At 35.5% G+C, this 21,595-nt stretch overlaps 1 protein-coding gene across 7 annotated transcripts in view; it reads right to left on the reverse strand.

The window, feature by feature from the left end:
• DENND4A (DENN domain containing 4A) overlaps positions 1–21,595 on the reverse strand; it is a 120,637-nt gene that overhangs the window by 34,615 nt on the left and 64,427 nt on the right. For all 7 annotated transcript variants that reach the window (XM_027553005.1, XM_027553009.1, XM_027553006.1 and 4 more), the window contains 8 exons: positions 18,492–18,592; positions 16,552–16,770; positions 15,570–15,715; positions 4,014–4,147; positions 1,283–1,418; positions 728–934; positions 516–644; positions 125–266 (listed from right to left, as the gene is read on the reverse strand). In XM_027553005.1, coding sequence (XP_027408806.1) covers positions 125–266; positions 516–644; positions 728–934; positions 1,283–1,418; positions 4,014–4,147; positions 15,570–15,715; positions 16,552–16,770; positions 18,492–18,592 — 1,214 coding nt within the window. The remainder of the gene's footprint in view (positions 1–124; positions 267–515; positions 645–727; positions 935–1,282; positions 1,419–4,013; positions 4,148–15,569; positions 15,716–16,551; positions 16,771–18,491; positions 18,593–21,595) is intronic.

Consider the following 21,595-nt stretch of genomic DNA (forward strand, 5'->3'; position numbering starts at 1 on the left):
GACAATAAAAACTAGAAAACATTATTTTGAAACACTGAAATTTCCAAATAGTATACATTATAACTAGTCAATTAATTTTAAAGAAAAAGTACAACATGTACATCCCTTAAAAACCTGTAATTACCTGAGAGAGCTGTTTGAGATAAATTCGCATGCTTCTTTAAAGCTCTTTTGAACTGTGCTACTCCTAAAACAACATTTCTCACTTTTGTCCAAAGAAAATATCCACTACGACTCCTTGAAGGCCAAGTACTTTCCAAAACAGCCTATTCAGTCAACAAAATAAAATAATTAGTGAAATAATTTTTATAAATGAACATTCATTAGCTCTAGAGTTAATCTGAAGAATAAACACACTGTACAACCCAAAATAGAACAAAAAATCTTATTTTCAATTTGCAAAGTATATTTTAGATACTCTAAAATAAATACCACAAAACCCCGGCATCATTTATTTCTGCCATTAAACTAAGGTTGTAAAATGACAAAAGTTATATTTAAGTCAAAGTACTTACCTTATTATAATAGCCATAAGTAATAGCATTTGGGTCAATACCAGCTTTCTGCATTTCAAAAAGCACTCGAACTGCAAGCACTGGCTGATCATACTGTCCGCAGAGCTGCATGAGAATGCGGTAGCACACCTGGAACACAGCCGTTTTGAGTGTACAGCAGCAAAATATCTATGTACATAAATCTTGAACAAAATAATAAGGATAATTGTTACCTCATCAGGTGGATCCATCTTCTTTGACTGCATTTTTTTGAGTACATCATATGCTGTTTTCAGAGCCCTGACTTTTGAATGGCATACTTTCACATAAGCTGGGAGACAAATAAACCAGAGTCCATAACAGTGACGCAGTAGACACCTAGACCACATCTGAGGAATGGAAGAATATCTCTTGGCAATTTTATGGGCTGATTTAATTTCCTGGAAAAAAAAATGCAAGGATCTTATTAATAAACTTACATACTTAAAATATCCTTATTTAACTGAAGGCTGAACAAGTGTAACTCACATGCTTTTATAATGTTTCCCTAACATCTGTCTATAATTAATAAATATTCAAGCCTCTGCTTTAATCTGTATTATACAATATGTAAAATAAAGTTCGAGGACAAGAGAACTGGTTAATTTTTTGAAGTCAGATTATTCTACATTTTCTTCACAATGCTTCAGGGAGCATAATGTGGGGTAGTACTATACGGGAGGAAGAGTGTCATATTCATTTTTGTTCTACTGCGTGATTACGTGAAGAATACAAAATCATCAAAGCACCTGTTTCGTTCTTCTGAACATGGGAGAAGGGCTACTAGGACTACTTGATTTTGAAGGCAATTTGCTCTTTCGTGTTTGCAGAAATCCTTCAGGTCTCTCAAATAAATTGTTCCTAAGAACTGGAAATCCATTATAGCTGTTTTTGAAAAGAAAAGAAAAACTCAAGCACATATAGATGATCATACTGGTTACAAGCTAAACAAATTATGACCAATAACCTCTTAACTCATTTTAACTTATTTTAACAGTCTTCCTCCATAAGGGTTTGATATATAATCAACAAATATTCATACTAGTGATGCTTTTCTTACTATAATAGCTAAAAATGTAATAGCCAAATACATATTCAAGGATATATTTTGGAGAGAAAAAAGTGAAACACATTTAAATTTTGCTAAACTTGACATCAAACTCCAAAGTAACTCAAACAAATTTTACGAGTATTCATGCAGATAAACAGCAAACATATGAGATAATATGAGAATGGGTAAAAGGCCCACCAAATTGATACTTTTTCAGACAGGAGAGTTATTAATATCATTGCTTGGATTAACATATTACTATAGAACTTTCCTCTTAAAAAACGCAAATAATATAAGTCAACCAGGACAAGCTCTCACATTATTATGAAAGGATTTATCAGGTTAGCGAAGTAGATTCAGGGCCTCATTTATGAGAAAGAAAATTGAAGAAGTTGGAGAATAGGAAGAAAAGATTAGACTGGGTGACTGTGAGGAGGTGGACCTAATCTGGGTGCTGGCGTAGTGTGTTTGGGCATTTAAAAGGGAACAGCAGGGACCTCCCTGGTGGTCCAGTGACTGGGGCTCCACGTTCTCAATACAGTGGGCCCAGGTTTGATCCTGGATTGGAGAACAAGATCCCACACGCTGAAACTACAGATACTACGTGCTACAGCTGGGGCCCAGCACAAACAAACAAATACTAACAAATGGAAAAAAAGGTAGCAGCAGCTGGGTAAAAGCAATGCTAAGAACAACAGAAGAAGCCTCTGAGGAGCAAACCTATCCTACTTTAGATTATTCTTAAAGGCATATAAAGAGTTTTAATTACCTAAGAAAAAAACTAACTATAATAAAAGATAAACTGTATCTATTATATGTTATTATAGGCAAACCCAACAGAACAAGAAGCTATTAGTAATGACTGAATATTAAGTAGGAATAAAATAGCAAAGTTCAGTAAAATCATGTCCCTTAAAAAAGTTCACTGTATGTAGATGGTGTGATAATAAGACACACAGTACATCTTATGGAAACTTACTGTCTTATCATTTTAGACAGACTATGTAAGGATATATAAGAATTACTACCTCTTACTAACAAGATCCACTGTGCCCATTAAAGACATTTAAGTTTATTTCCAATGATGGGTATGATTACACCAAAATCATATTAGTAGTCTCAAGGAAAAAAAATGACAGGCTCTTTTAAAAAATGAGAACTTTTAAAAATAAGTAGTATTCCTTTTAAAGGACTAAATCTAAAGGCAAATTTTAAATTAAATAATTAAAGCCAAACTACAAAAAGAAAAACAAAACTGTATTAATGAAATATACCAAAAGATGTCTCTTAGAAGTATAACGTACAAAACAGAAAAAAGAAATGAGATCTCATTTAGAAAGAAAAAGAAAGAGAAACTATCAGAAATATTTTAAATGTCTTTGAGAAAAGGCAGACTTTTAAAAAATTATATGAGCAACATCAGCAATAGATAAAAATGAAGGGTAGGAATCAGGTAGCTTATGAATTCATCAATATTCAAAACATCAGTTACACCACTTGTAAAAGGAAGAATTTAATCCCAGTGATAAATGAGGATGTCCTGAAAGATTTCTTTTCAATGAAAACACACTATGATTTAATTATAGGTATAAAATGGTTTTAGAATCTTTAAAATAAGAAATTATTATGGAAAATTTTAAAAATCATTTAAAATCTGGATGGAATTGCCATTTTAATGGTATATTAGATATGTTATATATATAACATATATATATATAAATGTTATGTATATATCTGTGTGTGTGTATATATATAAAATACATATCTAGATAGACTATGATAAATCCACCTCTATCATAACCCTATCACTGTGCTCAGAGCTTTTCTCTTTCCCACTAGATGATCATTCAAGTCTATATACCAAGCACTTAGCAGTGTCTGAACAAACTTCTTAAATTAACGACGACTAATTCCAACAGTTTTGAATTTCCTTGACTTTAAAACTCATGGAAAAATTAAAAGCCTAAAAAAATTAAATCATAAAACTCAAAGTCACAAATATCAACTCTAAATTAGATCAATATTTTTTTTTTAATTGAAGTATAGCTGATAATCCTTTTGTAAACCAAGGTTACATTAATCAGTATGTGTTGGGGAGGGGATGAAAGTGAGTAAACCAATCTTAGAGACAAAAATCAAAATTCTATAATAAATGTGCTACATTTTGGAGGGTCCTAACTTAAAATTTATGAGAACATATACTTATGGAGATATAGAGAGTTCCTAAGTCTATATCATGCAAAATTATATATTTTTTCTTTTTATACCTCAAAACTTAGTAATGGATGTGGGATAAGCTTGCTTACCACCTAAAAATTAGGGATCTGTAAAGTTTGGATTTTTGAAAATACCACAGTCCTTAGAAAGCTACGTCACAGATGATGGATTGCTTCTCTCTTTCAATCTCAAACATTCTGCCTCTTGAATACCTGTACTGTAAAGGGGGTTCTTCACCATTGGGTAGATGGGGGATCTCAGGAGGTGTTACAAAAACAGTATGTTCACTTTTGAAAGATTCATCCAATTCTATAAGTCGCACTTCACCACTCTTGTCCATATCCACCTGAAGGAGTTAAAAATATATATATTAAAAAGATACATTGACTAGACAAGTGTTCATCTATAAGGGAATGGTTAAATAAACCATTTACACAACTAGATACTAAGAAGCTATTTAAAAAAAGAATGAGCAAGTTCTCTGTGTATTACTATAGAAAGTTCTCTGAGATAATTAAGTGACAATAACAACATATTTAGTTTTCGCTTGTACTCACATAAAGAAATACTCAAAAATACTTTTTTAAGAAAGTAATTATCTATATGGCTAAGAGGAAATGAAGGGAATGTACTAGAATGGAATAGGACCCAGATTTCCCAATATATTACCTTTTAATATTGTTTTGCATTTTGAATAGTGAAAATTTACTCAAGAAATAGAACCTTAAAATGTTATTATATTAACAAATAATAATATTTAAATGTGCATGCATGCATGCATGCATGTGTGTGTATGTTGAGAATACTGGGTCTGTCTTTGATTTTGACTAAGTAAAATAAACTTCCCTATGTTCTTCCAGTATATGTAGAAGCACATTTGTGTTAAGTTCTAGTCACATCAATATTTAAAGCATTTTAGTTGTCTGTTACCTCAAGATACTTTATGGTATGGTAATAATTATAAAAATAAAAACTTCATAGAGTCTAAACTTCCCAAAAGGAACTCATAAACTAAACAGCACAATATTCACATTAATTTAAACCAGATGTCATACGTATGACAAAATAGAATGCACAGAATTTTATCAGGTTAGACAGAATTAATGTCACATAACAGGAATAAATGGAGAGTAAGTCTTATTAACAAGTTAAATCTTAAAGTAAGGATTTACAGAAGAGTAGACCAGAACAGGACAGAAACAGCTTTTACCATTTTCCTAACCTTTAAAAAGAGGTGATACATTCAGAGTCGTCTTATATAAATTGTTGATTATAATTTCACAGCATTACCTGCTGTAATCTCTGGTATTAAAGAATGTTTTTAATGGTATATCCATATAGTGAACTAGACAATAATTAAGGCATGTTTCAGAATTAATGACAGGAGAAAATGTTCACAAAATAAAAAAAACTACTAAATAATATATATGTGTATCTATATATACATACCACACACACAGGGAGTATGATTCTAACTTTTTTAAGACTGTGCCTATATCTGTTATACAGATATATTTCTGTGTGTGCACACTTTCCCACACACACACAGATGCACATACACAGTTATCAAAATGGTACCTCTGGGTGGTGTTATTACTGGCAATAATTTTCTTCTTTATATTGTTATTTGTCTTCCAATTAAAATAATGAATATGTATTATTTTTACTTGCTTTATAAAAATTACAAAAGCAACAAATGTTCAGAATAAAAATGTAAACAAGGAAGACTATACTACTTTTAGGATAAGCACTTATTTCAATTCTGTCCAAGGATTTAAAATTAATCAGTATATTATAAAAGAAGGTACCTTTGTTTTTAGCCTTTCAAAACTTTTATACAGTGAAACAAGCAATGATATAATAAATATAGTAAATTGGGTAATCACAAACTCAGCTAGTACTCAAAATTGATACAATCTTTTTTAGAAAGCAAGCTATGTTTAAACACATCCACCATATCCTTTTTTCCCCTTGGGCTGTGCTGCATTGTGCCATGGATCAAACCTGTATCCTCTGTAGTAGGAGTATGGACCCTTAACCACTGGACTGCCAGGGAATTCCTTTCCTCCCTATTCTAAGGGAAAAACCTAATAGAAAAAATTATCAGTATGAAATTTTTTTTTTTTTTTTTGCAGGACTGCAATAAGCTTCCCTGGTAGCTCAGATGGTAAGTAATCCACCTGCAATGCAGGAGACGTGGGTTTGATCCCTGGGTCAGAGATCCCCTGGAAAGGGAATAGCAACCCACTCCAGTCTTCTTGCCATGGAGAATTCCATGGACAGACCACGAGGTTGCAAAGAGTGGGATACAACTGAGCAACTAACACTTTCAGTTCTTGGGCTTCCCAGGTGATGCTAGTGGTAAAGAACCTGCCTGCCAATGCAGGAGACGTAAGAGACGTGGGTTTGGTCCCTGGGTTGGGAAGATCCCTGGGAGGAGGAAATGACAACCCACTCCAGTATTCTTGCCTGGAGAATCCCACGGACAAAGGAGCCTGGAAGGCTATATATAGTCCATGGGGTTGCAAAGAGACATGACTGAGCACACATACATACACATACAATAACAACAAACTGGAAGTCACCTACACGACAAAAAATAAGTAAATAAATAAAGTATGATACATAGATGATATATACAGTCACTAAAAATGAAAGAGTATGAAGAAGGAAATGGCAACCCACTCCAATAGTTTTGCCTGGGAAATCCCATGGACAGAGGAGCCTGGCGGGCTACTGTCCATGGGGTCACAAAGAGTCAGACACGACCGAGGGAAGGAAATAGTCCCAAGAAAGCTGAGGTGCTTGCCAGAGGCCCCAGAGCTTTTGATGGCAAAACCAGAACTGTGGCTGAGGACTCCCAGTTCCCAGGCTTCTTGATCCTGGCCTCTCTCACCAGATACGAGTGTGGAACACTAGAATCGAAAATATGCCTGAGGGCTTCCCTGGTGGCTCAGTGGTAAAGAGTTCCCTCCCTGGTTTGGGAAGATCCCACATGCCTAGGAGCAGCTAAGCCCGTATGCCACAACTACTGAGCCTGTGCTCTAGGGTCCAGGAGCCGCAACTCCTGAACCCGCACACCTTAGAGTCTGTGCTCCGCAACAAGGGGAGCCACCACCACGAGAAGCCCATGCATCACAAGTGGAGAGTAGACTGCTCGCTGCAACTAGAGAAAAGCCCATGTAGCAACGAAGACCCTGCACAGCCTTAAATTAAAAAAAAAAAATCATTAAAAGAAAAAAAAATGAAAAGAGTAAAGGTTATGCAGGCCTCTGGTTGGACAAGACAAATTAAACACAACTATTTACCTTCAATCCTTCCTGAAATCTCACCAAAACAAGAGTAAGGAGATTAAAAAACAATGAAGGCAAAATGAACTGGAGAGAAGTCAACAGCAGAGCTGAGTTCAAAACATTTTAGAAGCTGCATAGTAGCTTGATGAGACCTATGAAAGCTGAAAACCACATGTCTGGCACTGGGGAGCGGGTAGAGAAGAAAAACCAAAAAGTCAGCCATTTGGCTCTACAGAGCACCAGAAAAGTCAGGGATGAAGAGCATGATGCCCCTGAAGACAGGACGGCAAGTGGGGTTGAATCAGGAGAATTAGTTAAATGCCTGCATTTGAGAACTCCTAGACCCTTGCCCAGTTGGACACGACCGAGCGACTTCACTTTCACTTTTCACTTTCACGCACTGGAGAAGGAAATGGCAACTCACTCCAGTGTTCTTGCCTGGAGAATCCCAGGGACGGGGGAGCCTGGTGGGCTGCCGTCTATGGGGTCACACAGAGTCGGACACGACTAAAGTGACTTAGCAGCAGCAGTAGCAGCAGACCCTTGCCCAAGCCAGCACAGTTAGGCCATGACCTCTCCCCAGCAGCAGAAAACTGGGTTGGGTCTTTCTGAGTGAATCAGAGAAGCCTTACATTTGAGGATGCCAGGCAGAGCTGGGGAAGATGAAGGAGATTAATACCATAAAACAGGCGAAATGAGTAAAAGCTTACATGTTACAACAAGTGGAAAATCTTAGCTACCTTCCCCACTCAGCTCTGAGAATACCTGCTTACGCATTCTAGGCTAAAGACTGGAGATATCTCTTGGGGAAACTATGTAGCCTAAAAGAATTACAGACACTGATCAAATAGGGACTCTAATGAAATAGCTGAGTTCCTTTATGATCATCAATCTCATACCTAAGGAAGCTCCAAGTCTCATCTTCTAAAAAGAGCTCCACTGAGTTCTCTGTGCCTCATACTTGGTAACAAATACCAACTAAAGATCACACACACAAAAAGCCAAAAACTTGAAAAAGAATAAAATAAATATTAAAAGGTTCTCAGAAGGAGAGACAATGAAAGGGGAAAAAACCCTTCAAAATAACTAAAATGAATAAGCCTACATCCACGAAACAAGAAGATGCTATAACACATACCCACATAAGAAGGGAGCATTCAGAGAATGAGAAGGAGCTTATGGCAATTATAAATATGATAACAGAGGTTAAAAGTATACTATAAAGGCTGAAAGATAAAATTGAAGACATCTGGAAAGTGGAGATATGACAAAGAGATAGAAAATAAGATGAAAACAACCACCAAAAAAGAAAGAAAAAAGAAAATTAAGAAGATCAGGCCAGGAGGGCCAATACACAAACAATACATATTTCAGAAAAAGAGAACAGAGAAATTGGAGGAAAGTAAATCTAAAAAAGGAAAAAAAAAAAACACACAGCAATTTCCTGGTGGTTCAGTGGTTAAGAACCTGCTCTGCAGTGCACAGGACATGGGTTCGATCCCTGCTGGGGAACTAAGATCCCACACGCCTCAGAGCAACTAAGCCTGTACACCACAACTAGAGTGTCCATGTGCCACGACAAAAGATGTGGCATGAGGTGAAGAAGATCCCGCGTGCAGCAACCAAGACCTGATGCGATCAAGAAAATAAATAAATCTTTAAAAAATTATAAAAAATAAAAATATGAAAGAAAATACCCCAGAATTTGAAGGCCATAAGTTATAGATTAAAAGGGCCTATATATGTCCAACTCAGAGACGAAAATGAAGGCTGACACCAAGCATATCCTTGTGATTTCAGATCAGGGATCTTAAATGGTTCCAGAAAGAAAAAGAGATCAGGCACAAAAGATCAGAAATAAAGACAGTACTAGACTAGGTGTTATTCTCAACAATAACATCTGAGGCCAGAAGACAATGTAGTAATGACTTCAGATTTTACATCCGACCAGACTAGCAATCAAGTATTAAGGGAGAATAATGAAATTTGCAGGCAGGCAGGGCATCAAAACATGTAACTCCCATCGAGTCTTTCTCACTAAACCACTGAAATCTGTGATTCACCATAACAAGGAAATAAACGAAGAGGGAAGTTACTGAAGCCAGAAAGCTGGGGATCCAACTCTGAAGAGAGGTCAGTACAATTCCCAAGATGATGGTGAAGGAAAATCCTAGGATGACAGTCTAGAAAGCAGTTCAGACTGAAACACAAAGATGGAAAGCTCCAGCAAGAATTAAAAAAAAAACAAACTGATAGACTATATGACATGTTAGAAAAACTGAGATTTTCGATTTTTTACCTTCATAGAAGAGCTTAGAGATGAATTAATAGTACACACAAAATTAGAAATATAGCAATTATTAACATTAGGGAAAACAAAGTCCATACGTAAAAGAAAATTTAATTACAGTATATACATATGACCTATCTGTGACTGCATACAAAGTGAAATTTTCAGACAGGTATATTGATAAAATATCAATTAAAATATCAACACTGCAAACCATTTGACCAACTATGGGAGAATTTTGGTGATGGTAGTAGATACAACCTTAATGGAGAATATATAAAACAATAGGCAGCAATAACAAGACATTATTTGGAAATCTTAAAGTAAATGACTGATGAAATAGCTAAAAGAGAAAGTGGTTGCCTCTGAGAATAGAAACTAGGGGTGGGAAAAAAATGGGACCTAAGCCTTGTAAAATCATTTGACTTTTTACACTATGCTGTTTTAATGTGGCAAACAATAAAAAATTACTTTTTAGAGATTTGGCAGCAATATAAAAAGGTTTATAAGATCTGGTTATGTAAAAAATTAGGAAGTAATCACAATTATGTTAAAAAAAAAAACATTGAAAGTAAATGTAAAATGGATATTAGGGCACTGAGCTTATAGAATTTTTCCACCCTTTTATTTTCCACATTTCTGTTACTTCATAAAACAACATTAGGAACATGTCAATAATAACTGGAAATCACTGGTGTCCCTAGAAGGATATAATGTTCACCAGTTTAGATCAGTTCAGTTGCTCAATTGAGTCCAACTCTTTACAACCCCATGGACTGCAGCATGCCAGGCCTCCCTGTCCATCACCAACTCCTGATGCGTGCTCAAACTCATGTCTATCGAGTAGGTGATGCCATCCAACCATCTCATCCTCTGTCATCCCCTTCTCCTCCTGCCTTCAATCTTTCCCAGCATCAGGGTCTTTTCCAATGATCAGTTCTTCGCATCAGATGGCCAAAGTATTGGAGTTTCAGGTTAAGCATCACTACTTCCAATGAATATTCAGGACTGATTTTCTTTAGGATGGACTGGCTGGATCTTCTAGGAGTCCAAGGGACTCTCAAGAGTCTTCTCCAACACCACAGTTCAAGAGCATCAATTCTTTGGCGCTCAGCTTTCTTTATAGTCCAACTCTCATATCTATACATGACTACTGGAAAAAATCATAGCTTTAATAGATGGACCTTTGTTGGCAGAGTAATGTCTCTGCTTTTCAACATGCTGTCTATGTTGGTCCTAGTTTTTGTTCCAAGGAGCAAGCATCTTTTAATTCCATGGCTGCAGTCACCACCTGCAGTGATTTTGGAGCCCCCCAGAATAAAATCTCTCACTGTTTCCATTGTTTCTCCATCTATTTGCCATGAAGTGATGGGACTGGATGATATGGTCTTAGTTTTCTGAATGTTGAGTTTTAAGCCAACTTTTTTACTCTCCTCTTTTACTTTCATCAAGAGGCTCTTGAGTTTTCTTCGCTTTCTGCCATAAGGGTGGTGTCATCTGTGTATCTGAGGTTATTGATATTTCTTCTGGCAATCTTGATTCCAGCTTGTGCTTCATCCAGCCCAGCATTTCACATGATGTACTCTGCATGTAAGTTAAATAAACAGGGTGACAATATACAGCCTTGACGTACTCTTCTCCAGATTTGGAGCAAGTCTGTTGTTCCATGTCCAGTTCTAACTGTGGCTTCTTGACCTGCATACAGATTTCTCAGGAGGCAGGTCAGGTGGTCTGGCATTCCCATCTCTTGAAGAATTTTCCACAGTCTGTTGTGATCCACACAGTCAAAGGTTTCAGCGTAGTCAACAAAGCAGAAGTAGATGTTTTTCTGGAACTCTCTTGCTTTTTTGATGATCCAACAGACGTTGGCAATTTGATCTCTGGTTCCTCTGCCTTTTCTAAAACCAGCTTGAACATCTGGAAGTTCGTGGTTCACATACTGTTGAAGCCTGGCTTGGAGAATTTTGAGCATTACTCTGCTAGTGTGTGAGATGAGTGCAACTGTGTGGTAGTTTGAACATTCTTTGGCATTGCCTTTCTTTGGGATTGGAGTGAAAACTGACCTTTTCTAGTCCTGTCCACGGGCAACCCCAGAGCATCCATGGGCAACCCCAGAATGAAGATGGAAGCTCTATATGATATGCAAACATTTTTATGTAGATGAAAAGAGGTTAATGTAATTATAACAGTAACAGTGATAATGAAGTAGAAGAGATGAACCACAATAAAAAGGTTACAACCAATACCAAAGGACACTGGAAAGGAAGCTGGAAACCAACCACTCCAGTCTTCATAATGGAATATTATAAGAGAACTGTCTGTCTGTGAGCATTAGGTGTTTTAAAATTTTTATTTTATTTATTTATCAGCTTCTCCCTGTCAGACCGGTCCCTTTGTTTGCATAGGAAAAAACCTATGGACATGGACAACTGCTCTAAGTATTGTAAAGTCTACTAAAATATTAAAATTGTGCTCTGTAAATTCCGTACCTTGGGATAACTTCCCTTAGCTTGTCTCCTAATAAAATCCCATTTCAACATTACAAAAACTACCATGTAATAAATGCTTCATTTATCAGTTGGGCATTTCTGTCTTTTGGAAAACATAGTGACATCTGTCTCTATTGGGAGAAAAAAGAAATCCAACACCCACGGCAGGATAAAATTAAAATAATTTTCATATTCTCTTCGTATTTTTTCACAAGACATTAATATGCTCAGAAAACACTGCAGAGGGATGCTTGGGAGACCAAGAAAAACCTTACCAGACTATTTGTTACACAAACTGCTTTCAGTTAAGCTCCATCCTATAGGAACAGATTGTAAGGATTTAAAATACAATCATATGAAGAAAAAGAACACATGGCTTTCAAATTAGTCATAAATGAAACACAAATAATTCTCATATATTGTTTTTCTTAGTCCTAGTCAGCTTTACCCACTCAAGGTTTTTTAAAGTTGATCAAATGTTTTCTGTTTGGATAGGCTAAGATCAAAAGAGCAATATGTCTAATTTTTGTTCAATGTTAGTCATTGACTGGCTGAAGGATTGGCTGAAGCACTTAATGAATATCTGATATTATTTAGTTTTCATAGCCAGACTGCCAGAGGGGATCTGTTCACTTAAAAAAAATTAAGCTCAGAGTCACTTAGCTAAAGGAATAATCCCATATGAATGTCTATTTTAAAAGTATTATTGATATTCAAAAACCATTAAAAGCAATCACTGACTTTCTATGCTTAATGCACTGAAACTATGCCATTAAAATATGAAAAACAGTAACAGCACTGTACAATTATTTACTATTTCAGAGAGTTCTGCTTAATACTAGGAATGCAATTAACCTCTATTAAGATATATTTTATGATATCACAAATAAAATCACTTTTAACTAAGAAAAAGATCCACTTTGAATTTTTGACATTTTATTATTTTCTCTAATAAGAGTTCCTTGAATTATAATAAAGCAAATACAAGTAACTATGTTTTAGTGAGTAAATTTCCCAGTTTTGACTTTCTTAGTAATCATCAAAATTCTTAAGTACCATATGAATCTACTATATGTAAGTGATATTTTGTTGGATCCAGACTTTGAATAGGTAAAGAGCATTTTAGGGAAACAATCTGCCTAGACACAATAATTATACACTTAATTGGGTTGTTCCTTTTTTGAGACTTCTCAGAATTTATATTCTTTAAGTCAATCATGCTTCACACTAACTTTTATCAACTAAATAGTAAGTAACCTATTTTCAGAAAATCCTATGGCAAAACCAATACAATTATGTAAAGTAATTAGCCTCTAATTAAAGTAAATACATTTAAGTTAAAAAAAAAAGAAAATCCTAGACAATACAGAAACTTTCAGTAATAAAATATCCTTCTTCAAACATGATACCCTAAGTATCTAGCAAAATTATAAATCCTGTATGTCTTACAATATTGTAAGAATTTTTTAAAACCATGTGATACCATTATATGAGTTTTTAGCCGAAATACAAACTTGTGAAAGCAAGATACACAAAATGAGCAAGAAGTCAAAGGGAACAATACAAGATTTTCTTTTCTGCACTGCTAATTGGATCCTTCCAACTAATTCAGTGTTCCTATGTAGATTCATAAATTTATTGGCTAAAGCAGGCTATTAGCAAACGCTGTCACTAATTTGGTCCCTTATGATTCAGTTGACTTGGCACAAGGAACAATTGTTACCCAATTATTAATATATGCCATTGTTCCCAAGGGAAGCTCAGCACCATAGAGGAAGCCAAGCACTACAGAGGAAAAACATTCAAAGAGCATGTTAGTCAGAAACATTTTTATTTAAAAAACCAACAGAATTATTCCTATAAAAAAGGATTTAGAGAGATTCTTTAAAGCATACTTTTATTCATTGTACACCTTTTCTATTTATTTATTCTTTCTACTAATATTTAACTTTAAAAGCACCAAAAAAAGGCAAACTTAAAAATTTAATTAAAATATTGAAAAGCACATTCTTAGTATAATGCTACAATGAAGACAAAACTATCAAGGAGCTATAATGTTACGTCTCCAAATAAACAGGACTTCAAGGCAGAACTCAGCTTACAAAAAAGCAGGGTTCTAAAAGTCTGTCTTATTTATATAGGTTATTCAAACTACAAAAAATGAATTTCCCCAAAAAACAATATCCTTTTTGGGGTGATAGAAATGTTCTATGTTTTGGGGTCATGGTTACATGGAAATCTATATTTGCCAAAACTTATCAAACTGTACACTTCAAAAGTGCATTTATCATTTATATATTTATTACAATAAATCTAGACTCTAAAAATTTGTTCTAAATGGTGGTTAGAATACCAATCCACCAAAAAGAAACTTAATACATATTTCTGGCACAACACTCTAGCCATGCACCATCTGAACTACAGACAGTCACCATGTATATCAGTGTTTCTATGAGAAAATGAATTTTGAGTTCTAAGAAAATATTGGCATATATCCACCTTTTCCCTATTCCAAAGGATTTCAGGGTTTTGCTGATGGCTCAGCAGGTAAAGAATCCACCTGCAATGCAGGGAGATTCGGGTTTGACCCCTGGGTTGGGAAGATCCCCTGGAGGAGGAAATGGCATCCTGCTCCAGTATTCTTACCTGAAAAATCCCACGGACAGAGGAGCCTGGTGGGCTACAGTCCATAGTGTCTCAAGAGTCGCACATGACTGAGCAACTAAGCAAGCAAAGCAAAGCATTTCAAGGACTAGGGTGGTTATTTCTGGGCTTCTTAAGTTTGTCAACTCTCTATCAGCACCAGAAACAGTATTTTTCCACATCAATTATGCCTCACATGTTCTAATTTCCAGATCAAACTCTGATACCTCATTTGCTGGCACCACCCAATGGGAACACTCAGACTCTGCCTTGCTTAGACCCTGATACTCTCTGCTGTCCTCATGTCTACATGAACCTAACCTGTTTAGGTTCTGACCCCTTGGAACAGTCTGTCCTCCAGCATGGACACTCTCTTCATCCTGCTCGTCCTCTGACTCCCCCATGCTACCCTTGCATGGATGAATGCTCTCCTCACCGTCTTGGGCTCCAACACTCCATGCTCAGCTGCTCCTCCTTCACCCACTCAGATTCTGGCACCCCTCTCTGGGGCACTGTTCCCCAAGCTCCTCTCTATCCAGCACGAATACTCACTTTGCTCTACCTCACTAATGACAGTGGACTACAGGGGAAGGGAAGGCTTCACAGATGAATGTAATAGAATTCATTCACTTAATTTATGCTACAAATGCACTCCCAAATTGTAGAAATGTTCAGGTGAAATGTTATGTTCTACTCCTACTCTCAGTGTGTGACAATCCACTTCAGACCAAAAGGAGAGGTGAAAATTAAGGATGCTCAAGTTAGAGGTCCACAGACTTGGATAAAATCTCCTTAGTCTATACATGGACAGGAAGGGTTACAGACATGGTTGCTAAAATAAAACTCACAATTTAGTAAAATCCTGCAAAGTTATAAGTTCCATAACATCTAGGAGGCCACCAAAACCTTCATAATAAAGGGTCAGTGATTAAATGGAATTAATTAAAATTTTGTTAAAAGCTGGTTAAGTTATAAATAGAAACTGTAACTCAAAACATTTATAATAGTCACACAAAATAAGTTAGGGCACTGTAGACATACTATATGACTTACTTTATCTACACAATCATCAAAAAACGCCAGACTTGCATCTTTATCACTGACGAAAGAACATTCCTCAATGAAGCGAATAAACATTTGTGTTTTGGTCATCATGTTATAGAATTTCTGATGTGACCGGTCCCGACTTCTTAAGAAAGCTGTTCAACATAAATTTGCAATGTTAGTATATATAATACATTCATAGGTTCAGAGAACTTTTGAGCTAGCAGGAACTAGATCAAACATGTCATCTATACCCTCCACACTCTACTGTTTTGCAGAAAAAGAAACAGACTCCTGAACGAGACATGACCTGACAAAGATAGCAATAGGAAAGGAACCTGAACCTATTGCTTTGAAAGGAATCTTTTAAATCCTCCAATCCAGGGGCTCCTATGCTTGCCCGACACTGCTTGGCTGCCCTGAAAGCTGAAAGCATCAGTATCTTAACACACTGTGACACAACAGAGTACAGTGGTACTTGTCAAACAGTCTCTTCTGTGTATTTTGCTACTGGGATTGTATTTAATGTGCCTGAGAAATAACTAATTCTATGGAAATGGATTACCAACTGAGTTGACAGACACATACTGCTGAAATAGACAAGTACATGTTAATAAATATGAGCTGCTGCTGCTACTGTTGCTAAGTCGCTTCAGTCGTGTCCGACTCTGTGCGACCCCATAGACGGCAGCCCACCAGGCTCCCCTGTCCCTGGGATTCTCCAGGCAAGAACACTGTGGAGTGGGTTGCCATTTCCTTCTCCAATGCATGAAAGTAAAAAGTGAAAGTGAAGTCGCTCAGTCATGTCTGACTCTTCGTGACCCCATGGACTGCAGCCTACCAGGCTCCTCCGTCCATGGGATTTTCCAGGCAAGAGTACTGGAGTGGGGTGCCATTGCCTTCTCCGAAATATGAGTTACTAACCCAGAAAGCAATCATCACAAAGTTAAGCTCAATAACATGAAAGCTGTAGTACTATATAATCACTTACCTTGTAGAGCAAAAAGAGAAGTTGCATCTGTGGCTGTCTCAGATGGGGCTTGAGTTATTGGTCTTAAGTATGATCTATAACCTTTTAAAATAGAGGCCATGAAACACAAAAATGCCTCTTGGATTTCCAAGTCTATCATGTGCAACCTCTTTCCAGAATTAAAGTCATAATCATTCATTGCTAAGTCCATAAGTCCATCATCTCTTGGTCTCTGCTGTACTGTGAAGAAATACAGTGTTAATGTTTTCTCCAGAACTGTCAAAACTAAGGTTCATAATGGTATCAATTATAAATCTGTTGCATATGTGATTCAAGTCATTATGCTATACACCTTACACAGTCCTGTATCTCAATTATATCTCAATAAATTTGAAAGAAAAATAATAAATGTGTTGAGTTTTCAAAAGAGCTCAAGCTACTTCAACCATTGTTTACATAACTCCTTAACATACACTAAAACTTGGAATTGGTCTAAGGACGGTAGCAATGCTCAATGTTAATCTCCTGATTGTCACGGTTATTGCATACAGCAGTGACGTAGGAGAATGTACTGGCTGGTAGGAAATATACATTCCATTTGGAGATGATGCGGACATCTATTCTCAAAAAGTCAAAGGAACAATGTTTGTGACTGCTTCAAAATGTAAAAACTTTTTAAAATACGAGGAACAATAAGTCATCTTAGGAAGTTTTTGTGACATTCTTATTGTCTAAGAAAGCAAAAAAGAAAATGGGCACTGGAATGGAAGACCTAGGTTTTAATCTTAGCTTCATCCTTATTAACTGTATGATATCTGACAAGCTACCTCCCTCAAATTTATTATCTCCATATTTGTAAAAACAAAAGAATGTATGTGAAAGTGCTCTGAAGCTGTAAAGTGATATATAATCCTAAATAATATCAGTATTTTTTAAGCCTGTAATTTTAAGCTTTGGATTCTGCCCTTCAGTAGAGCTGGATGGGCTATTTCACTTATTTTAATAATGTTTGAATATTGCCATAAAAACTGCTGGACTTCTCAGCTATTCAAAAGAAGCTCATGAACTTTTAGAAAGCAGTTAAGTAGATTAAATAGAATTCCATATGTAATTTATTTGTTCCATAGGATAAATTTTTTTCTGCTTGATGTCATGTTTTTTCATATCCCAGTACTTTGAGCCACTTTTGAATTATCTACTTGTTGTAAGGTTTGCTTTGTAAACACTGTCTTTTCCTGTGTCTCCTTCCAGCAATACTAAGGTGCCCTGAACTCTTGAGGATGCAGGCCTCCTCCCATGTTTATATTTCACTTAATGCATAAATGAGAACCTCAAATATTGCTACATCATTACTGACCACTTTTCATACAACAGCATCAAATTATGAACCCTGAATGGACTGTTGTTATAAAACAGTAAGAAGCTTAGATAAATTGAAGGCTTAAATTCCTTTTATCGGTAATTCTGGATCACTATCAAGATACTCTTATGTAAGCTTTGAACTGAAATATGCCAATCAATTTTCACTTTAATTTCTGAATGCTTTTGGCAAACTTTTGTTTTCAAATTATTTGAGGTAGGCCACAGCATTAAGATCTACCAAAGGTGAAAAGCATATGACCATGCTCCCACCCCATGGAAATCATCAGCATTTTCTAATGTAATTTAAACCATCTGTCTCAGACTTTCAAAACTAACTTTCTATTTTATGTACAAAGAAAACACATAAGTAGAAACTAGTATTTTTCCATAGTATTTGAAAATAACCACCTTAACCTCTTTTTGAATTTTATTATGATATAAACTTCATAAAATCTCCCATTCGGTTTCTAAAAACTTGCTTTAATGCTTATTCTAAAAAATTTTCTTTTAGATAAAACTATCCTTTAACAAGTAAGGCAAAGTAATTGGAGACTTTTCTTCAGATTAAATTACTTCCATTAATTAAATTATACACTTACATTTTGCCAGTTGTTGATGCAAATTATTCAGTGTGTTCATCAGATTTTTACATGGTTTCTTTGGAAGTATCTTCCAGGCTACATTTTTCTTGTCACCAGTTCTGAGATTAAATGATAACAATAATATATTTGTCAGATTAACATGGGGAGAGGTGGGGCAGGTATATACCTGTTATTCATAAAAAGGGGAAAAGAGAAAACACATTGAATGAAAATAAAGCATACAGAATATTCTTGTTAACAGGAGAAAAATACTTCAGGTGTAAATGGACTGCTTAACGTTGTAAAATTAATTTTTATTTTGAGGGTAGAACTTTGTATTAAATATAGCTCAAAAACGTATACTTATGTTGATACTGAGTCAATTCCACTTGCACTGGAATCATGTGCAAAATCACTCCAAAATTTAATGTGGTGGTCATCAGATCCCCCAAAGGAGGAAACGGCAACCTACTCCAGTATTCTTGCCTGGAAAATCCCATGAACAGAGGAGGCTGGTGGGCTACAGTCCATACGGCCACAAAGAGTCGGACACGACTGAACATACGCGCCTGCACACATTACCCTTAAGCTCATTTAGAGTCTTCAGACACTTAAATATTGGGGAAATCCTACTATTGGGACTTTTGTTTTGTTTTGTTTTTTTCTTATAGACTCTAAGACAAAGCACTCTAGAATACATTCAGTGAACTTAGGATCCATCAGATCAGTTGCTCAGTTGTGTCCAACTCTTTGCGACCCCATGAATCGCAGCACGCCAGGCCTCCCTGTCCATCACCAACTCCTGGAGTTCACCGAAGGATCCATAAACCTTATCAAAATACTTTGATATATTCAATATTTAGTTTCTTAGTTCCCTAAAAAATAAGTAAAATTTAGTTTCTTTCAGAAAAGAAATAATCTATAATGTTAGATTATTTGAAAGAAGTATAACATCCCCAAATACTTTTATAACTATAGAAGAAGATATCTGACTGATATCTTTGTTTCTATGATGAACTCCAGTCATCTGCTTTATCACAACTATCACCACACAGTTGCTCCCTAAACTATAGATGGAACATAAAAAGAAAAAAGCATGGTGATAAAATGTGGTAAAGCTTCTGGACTTAACTATAACTTTGTTGATTCCATTCTCTATTTATTAAAACTTTTTACTATTTCAAAAGCAATAAACACTCATTTTAGGAAACTTGAAAAAATGTAGAGAAAAAGGAGAACAAAAGTAAATCACTTATGTTCTAACCACCAAACTCAACAACACAGTGCAGGTGTTAAATGGAACATGCTGAACTGTTGTTTTTTTTAATGCTCCCTAAATTTCCCACAGAACAAAAAGCGCAAATAAAACTCCACAAACTAAACAAAGAAAAAACGAGTGGATGGGAAAGCTTAAGCTGACAAAGAATTGTCTTGGAATCTACCCTATCTTTCCACAATGAGAAAAAAAATACAGACAGGGCAGGGTCAAACTGCAGATGTCCTGCTGTGAGATTTTATTTCATTGAGAATGTGAACAGGACTACAGAACCCTGTATTAAAGTGAGAACACAATGTAAAAATACTTGGCATTATTTTCTTGCTGAAAGTTTCAAACACAGCACTCCCACTGTGCCTTAGCATTCACTGTGTGTCCCTTGCTAGATTATTAGCAATTTAAGAGAAAGGAATGTATTTGGTTTGTTTTTTTATTCCCGGTGCCTAGCCAAAAAAAAAAGGTGGGAGGGAAGGACACTTGAGATGTCTGTAGCATAAATCAATGAACAATATTTTGGTATCATTTCATTACATAGAACTACTACTATTTACTCACATAATTTTCCTCCTCTTGCCCTTGATAGCATCACTCTAAAACTTAGCTGAGGAGAAGCGCTTTATCTAGTACCTAAGTTTGAATCTATGACAACCTTTTGCATTTTTACTCATGGTGAGTTCCATTTATAAGATTACTATTACAGAATTAGTTAGCCAATAATTAGTGGACGAAGTACTAGTTATGGAGTCATACCATGATGTTTTCAAAATCAGTCCTGTGAGTATAAGTTATGTGCCTTTTGATAAATTACTTAAAAATTTAAGTTTTGGTTTTCTTATTTGTCTGGCAGAATGCTTAGTAAAAACTACCTCACAAAATACAGAGAATAATAAAAGATACCTTAGGCTATGCATACAGTTTTATGCCTAGTACATTATTAGATATTAATTTCCCTTCAGAAACTTGACATTCATAACATGTTCTTTATGTATTTATGAGTCAGAGAAGGGGAAAGGAAACAACAAATTTCATATTCAGGAGTTTTCTTTCAAATTTCAGGTTGAGGTTTCAGAAATTCAGGATGAAGGAAAGTAGAAAGTGATTAGTTCACTGGTTTTAGTCCTCCCATAGGTTTGAAAGGGCGATAAAACCAAGAAGGAAGACCACTGATGAGTGCAAACAACTCAATGTTTTTTTGACTTTTTTAACTCATTAGTGATCAAAACAGAAAGTTAAAATAAGAAAAAAATTATTTTAACAAATTAAGTATAAAAAGAAGGGAAATGTAATTTATTACAATAATAGATACAGTATACACTTATTTACAACACTGCATTTCAATTTTTAAAAACATTATATCATGTAACATTTAACAACTGGCCAAAAAAGAGAGATGTTACTTTAACATTTGAAGAATTAAACTGTAAAAGGTACTAGCTAGCTTTGGGGTTTTATTAACAGGGTAACTCGCAGTTATTTTAAGTACGTCCTGTGGATGCAATGTGGTATTGCATCAATTTCCTCTTTCCTGAAGAGCTTAAGTATGATTAAACTGAAAGGACACAAGAGAAAATACTGAATTAAAGAAAAGCTATATAGTTACAGTAGGTACAACTTAAATATTATTTCAAAAAAGAGAGAGAAAATTATAAAATCCTTACATTCCTTACATAAATTTCTAAGGCATAAGATTATAATATTTCTTAAATATTTAAATATCTGAGGATTAAAACCTTCTCTAGTACACTAAATCCATCTCATCAAAGTATAGTAAGAACTGATTCAAAGATGGCAAAAACCCCAAATATAAAAAAAAATATAGCTCAAAAGAATTCTAGTTATTATCACA

The sequence above is a fragment of the Bos indicus x Bos taurus genome, chromosome 10 (genome assembly GCF_003369695.1).
Source record: "Bos indicus x Bos taurus breed Angus x Brahman F1 hybrid chromosome 10, Bos_hybrid_MaternalHap_v2.0, whole genome shotgun sequence".
Taxonomy (NCBI): Eukaryota; Metazoa; Chordata; class Mammalia; order Artiodactyla; family Bovidae; genus Bos; species Bos indicus x Bos taurus.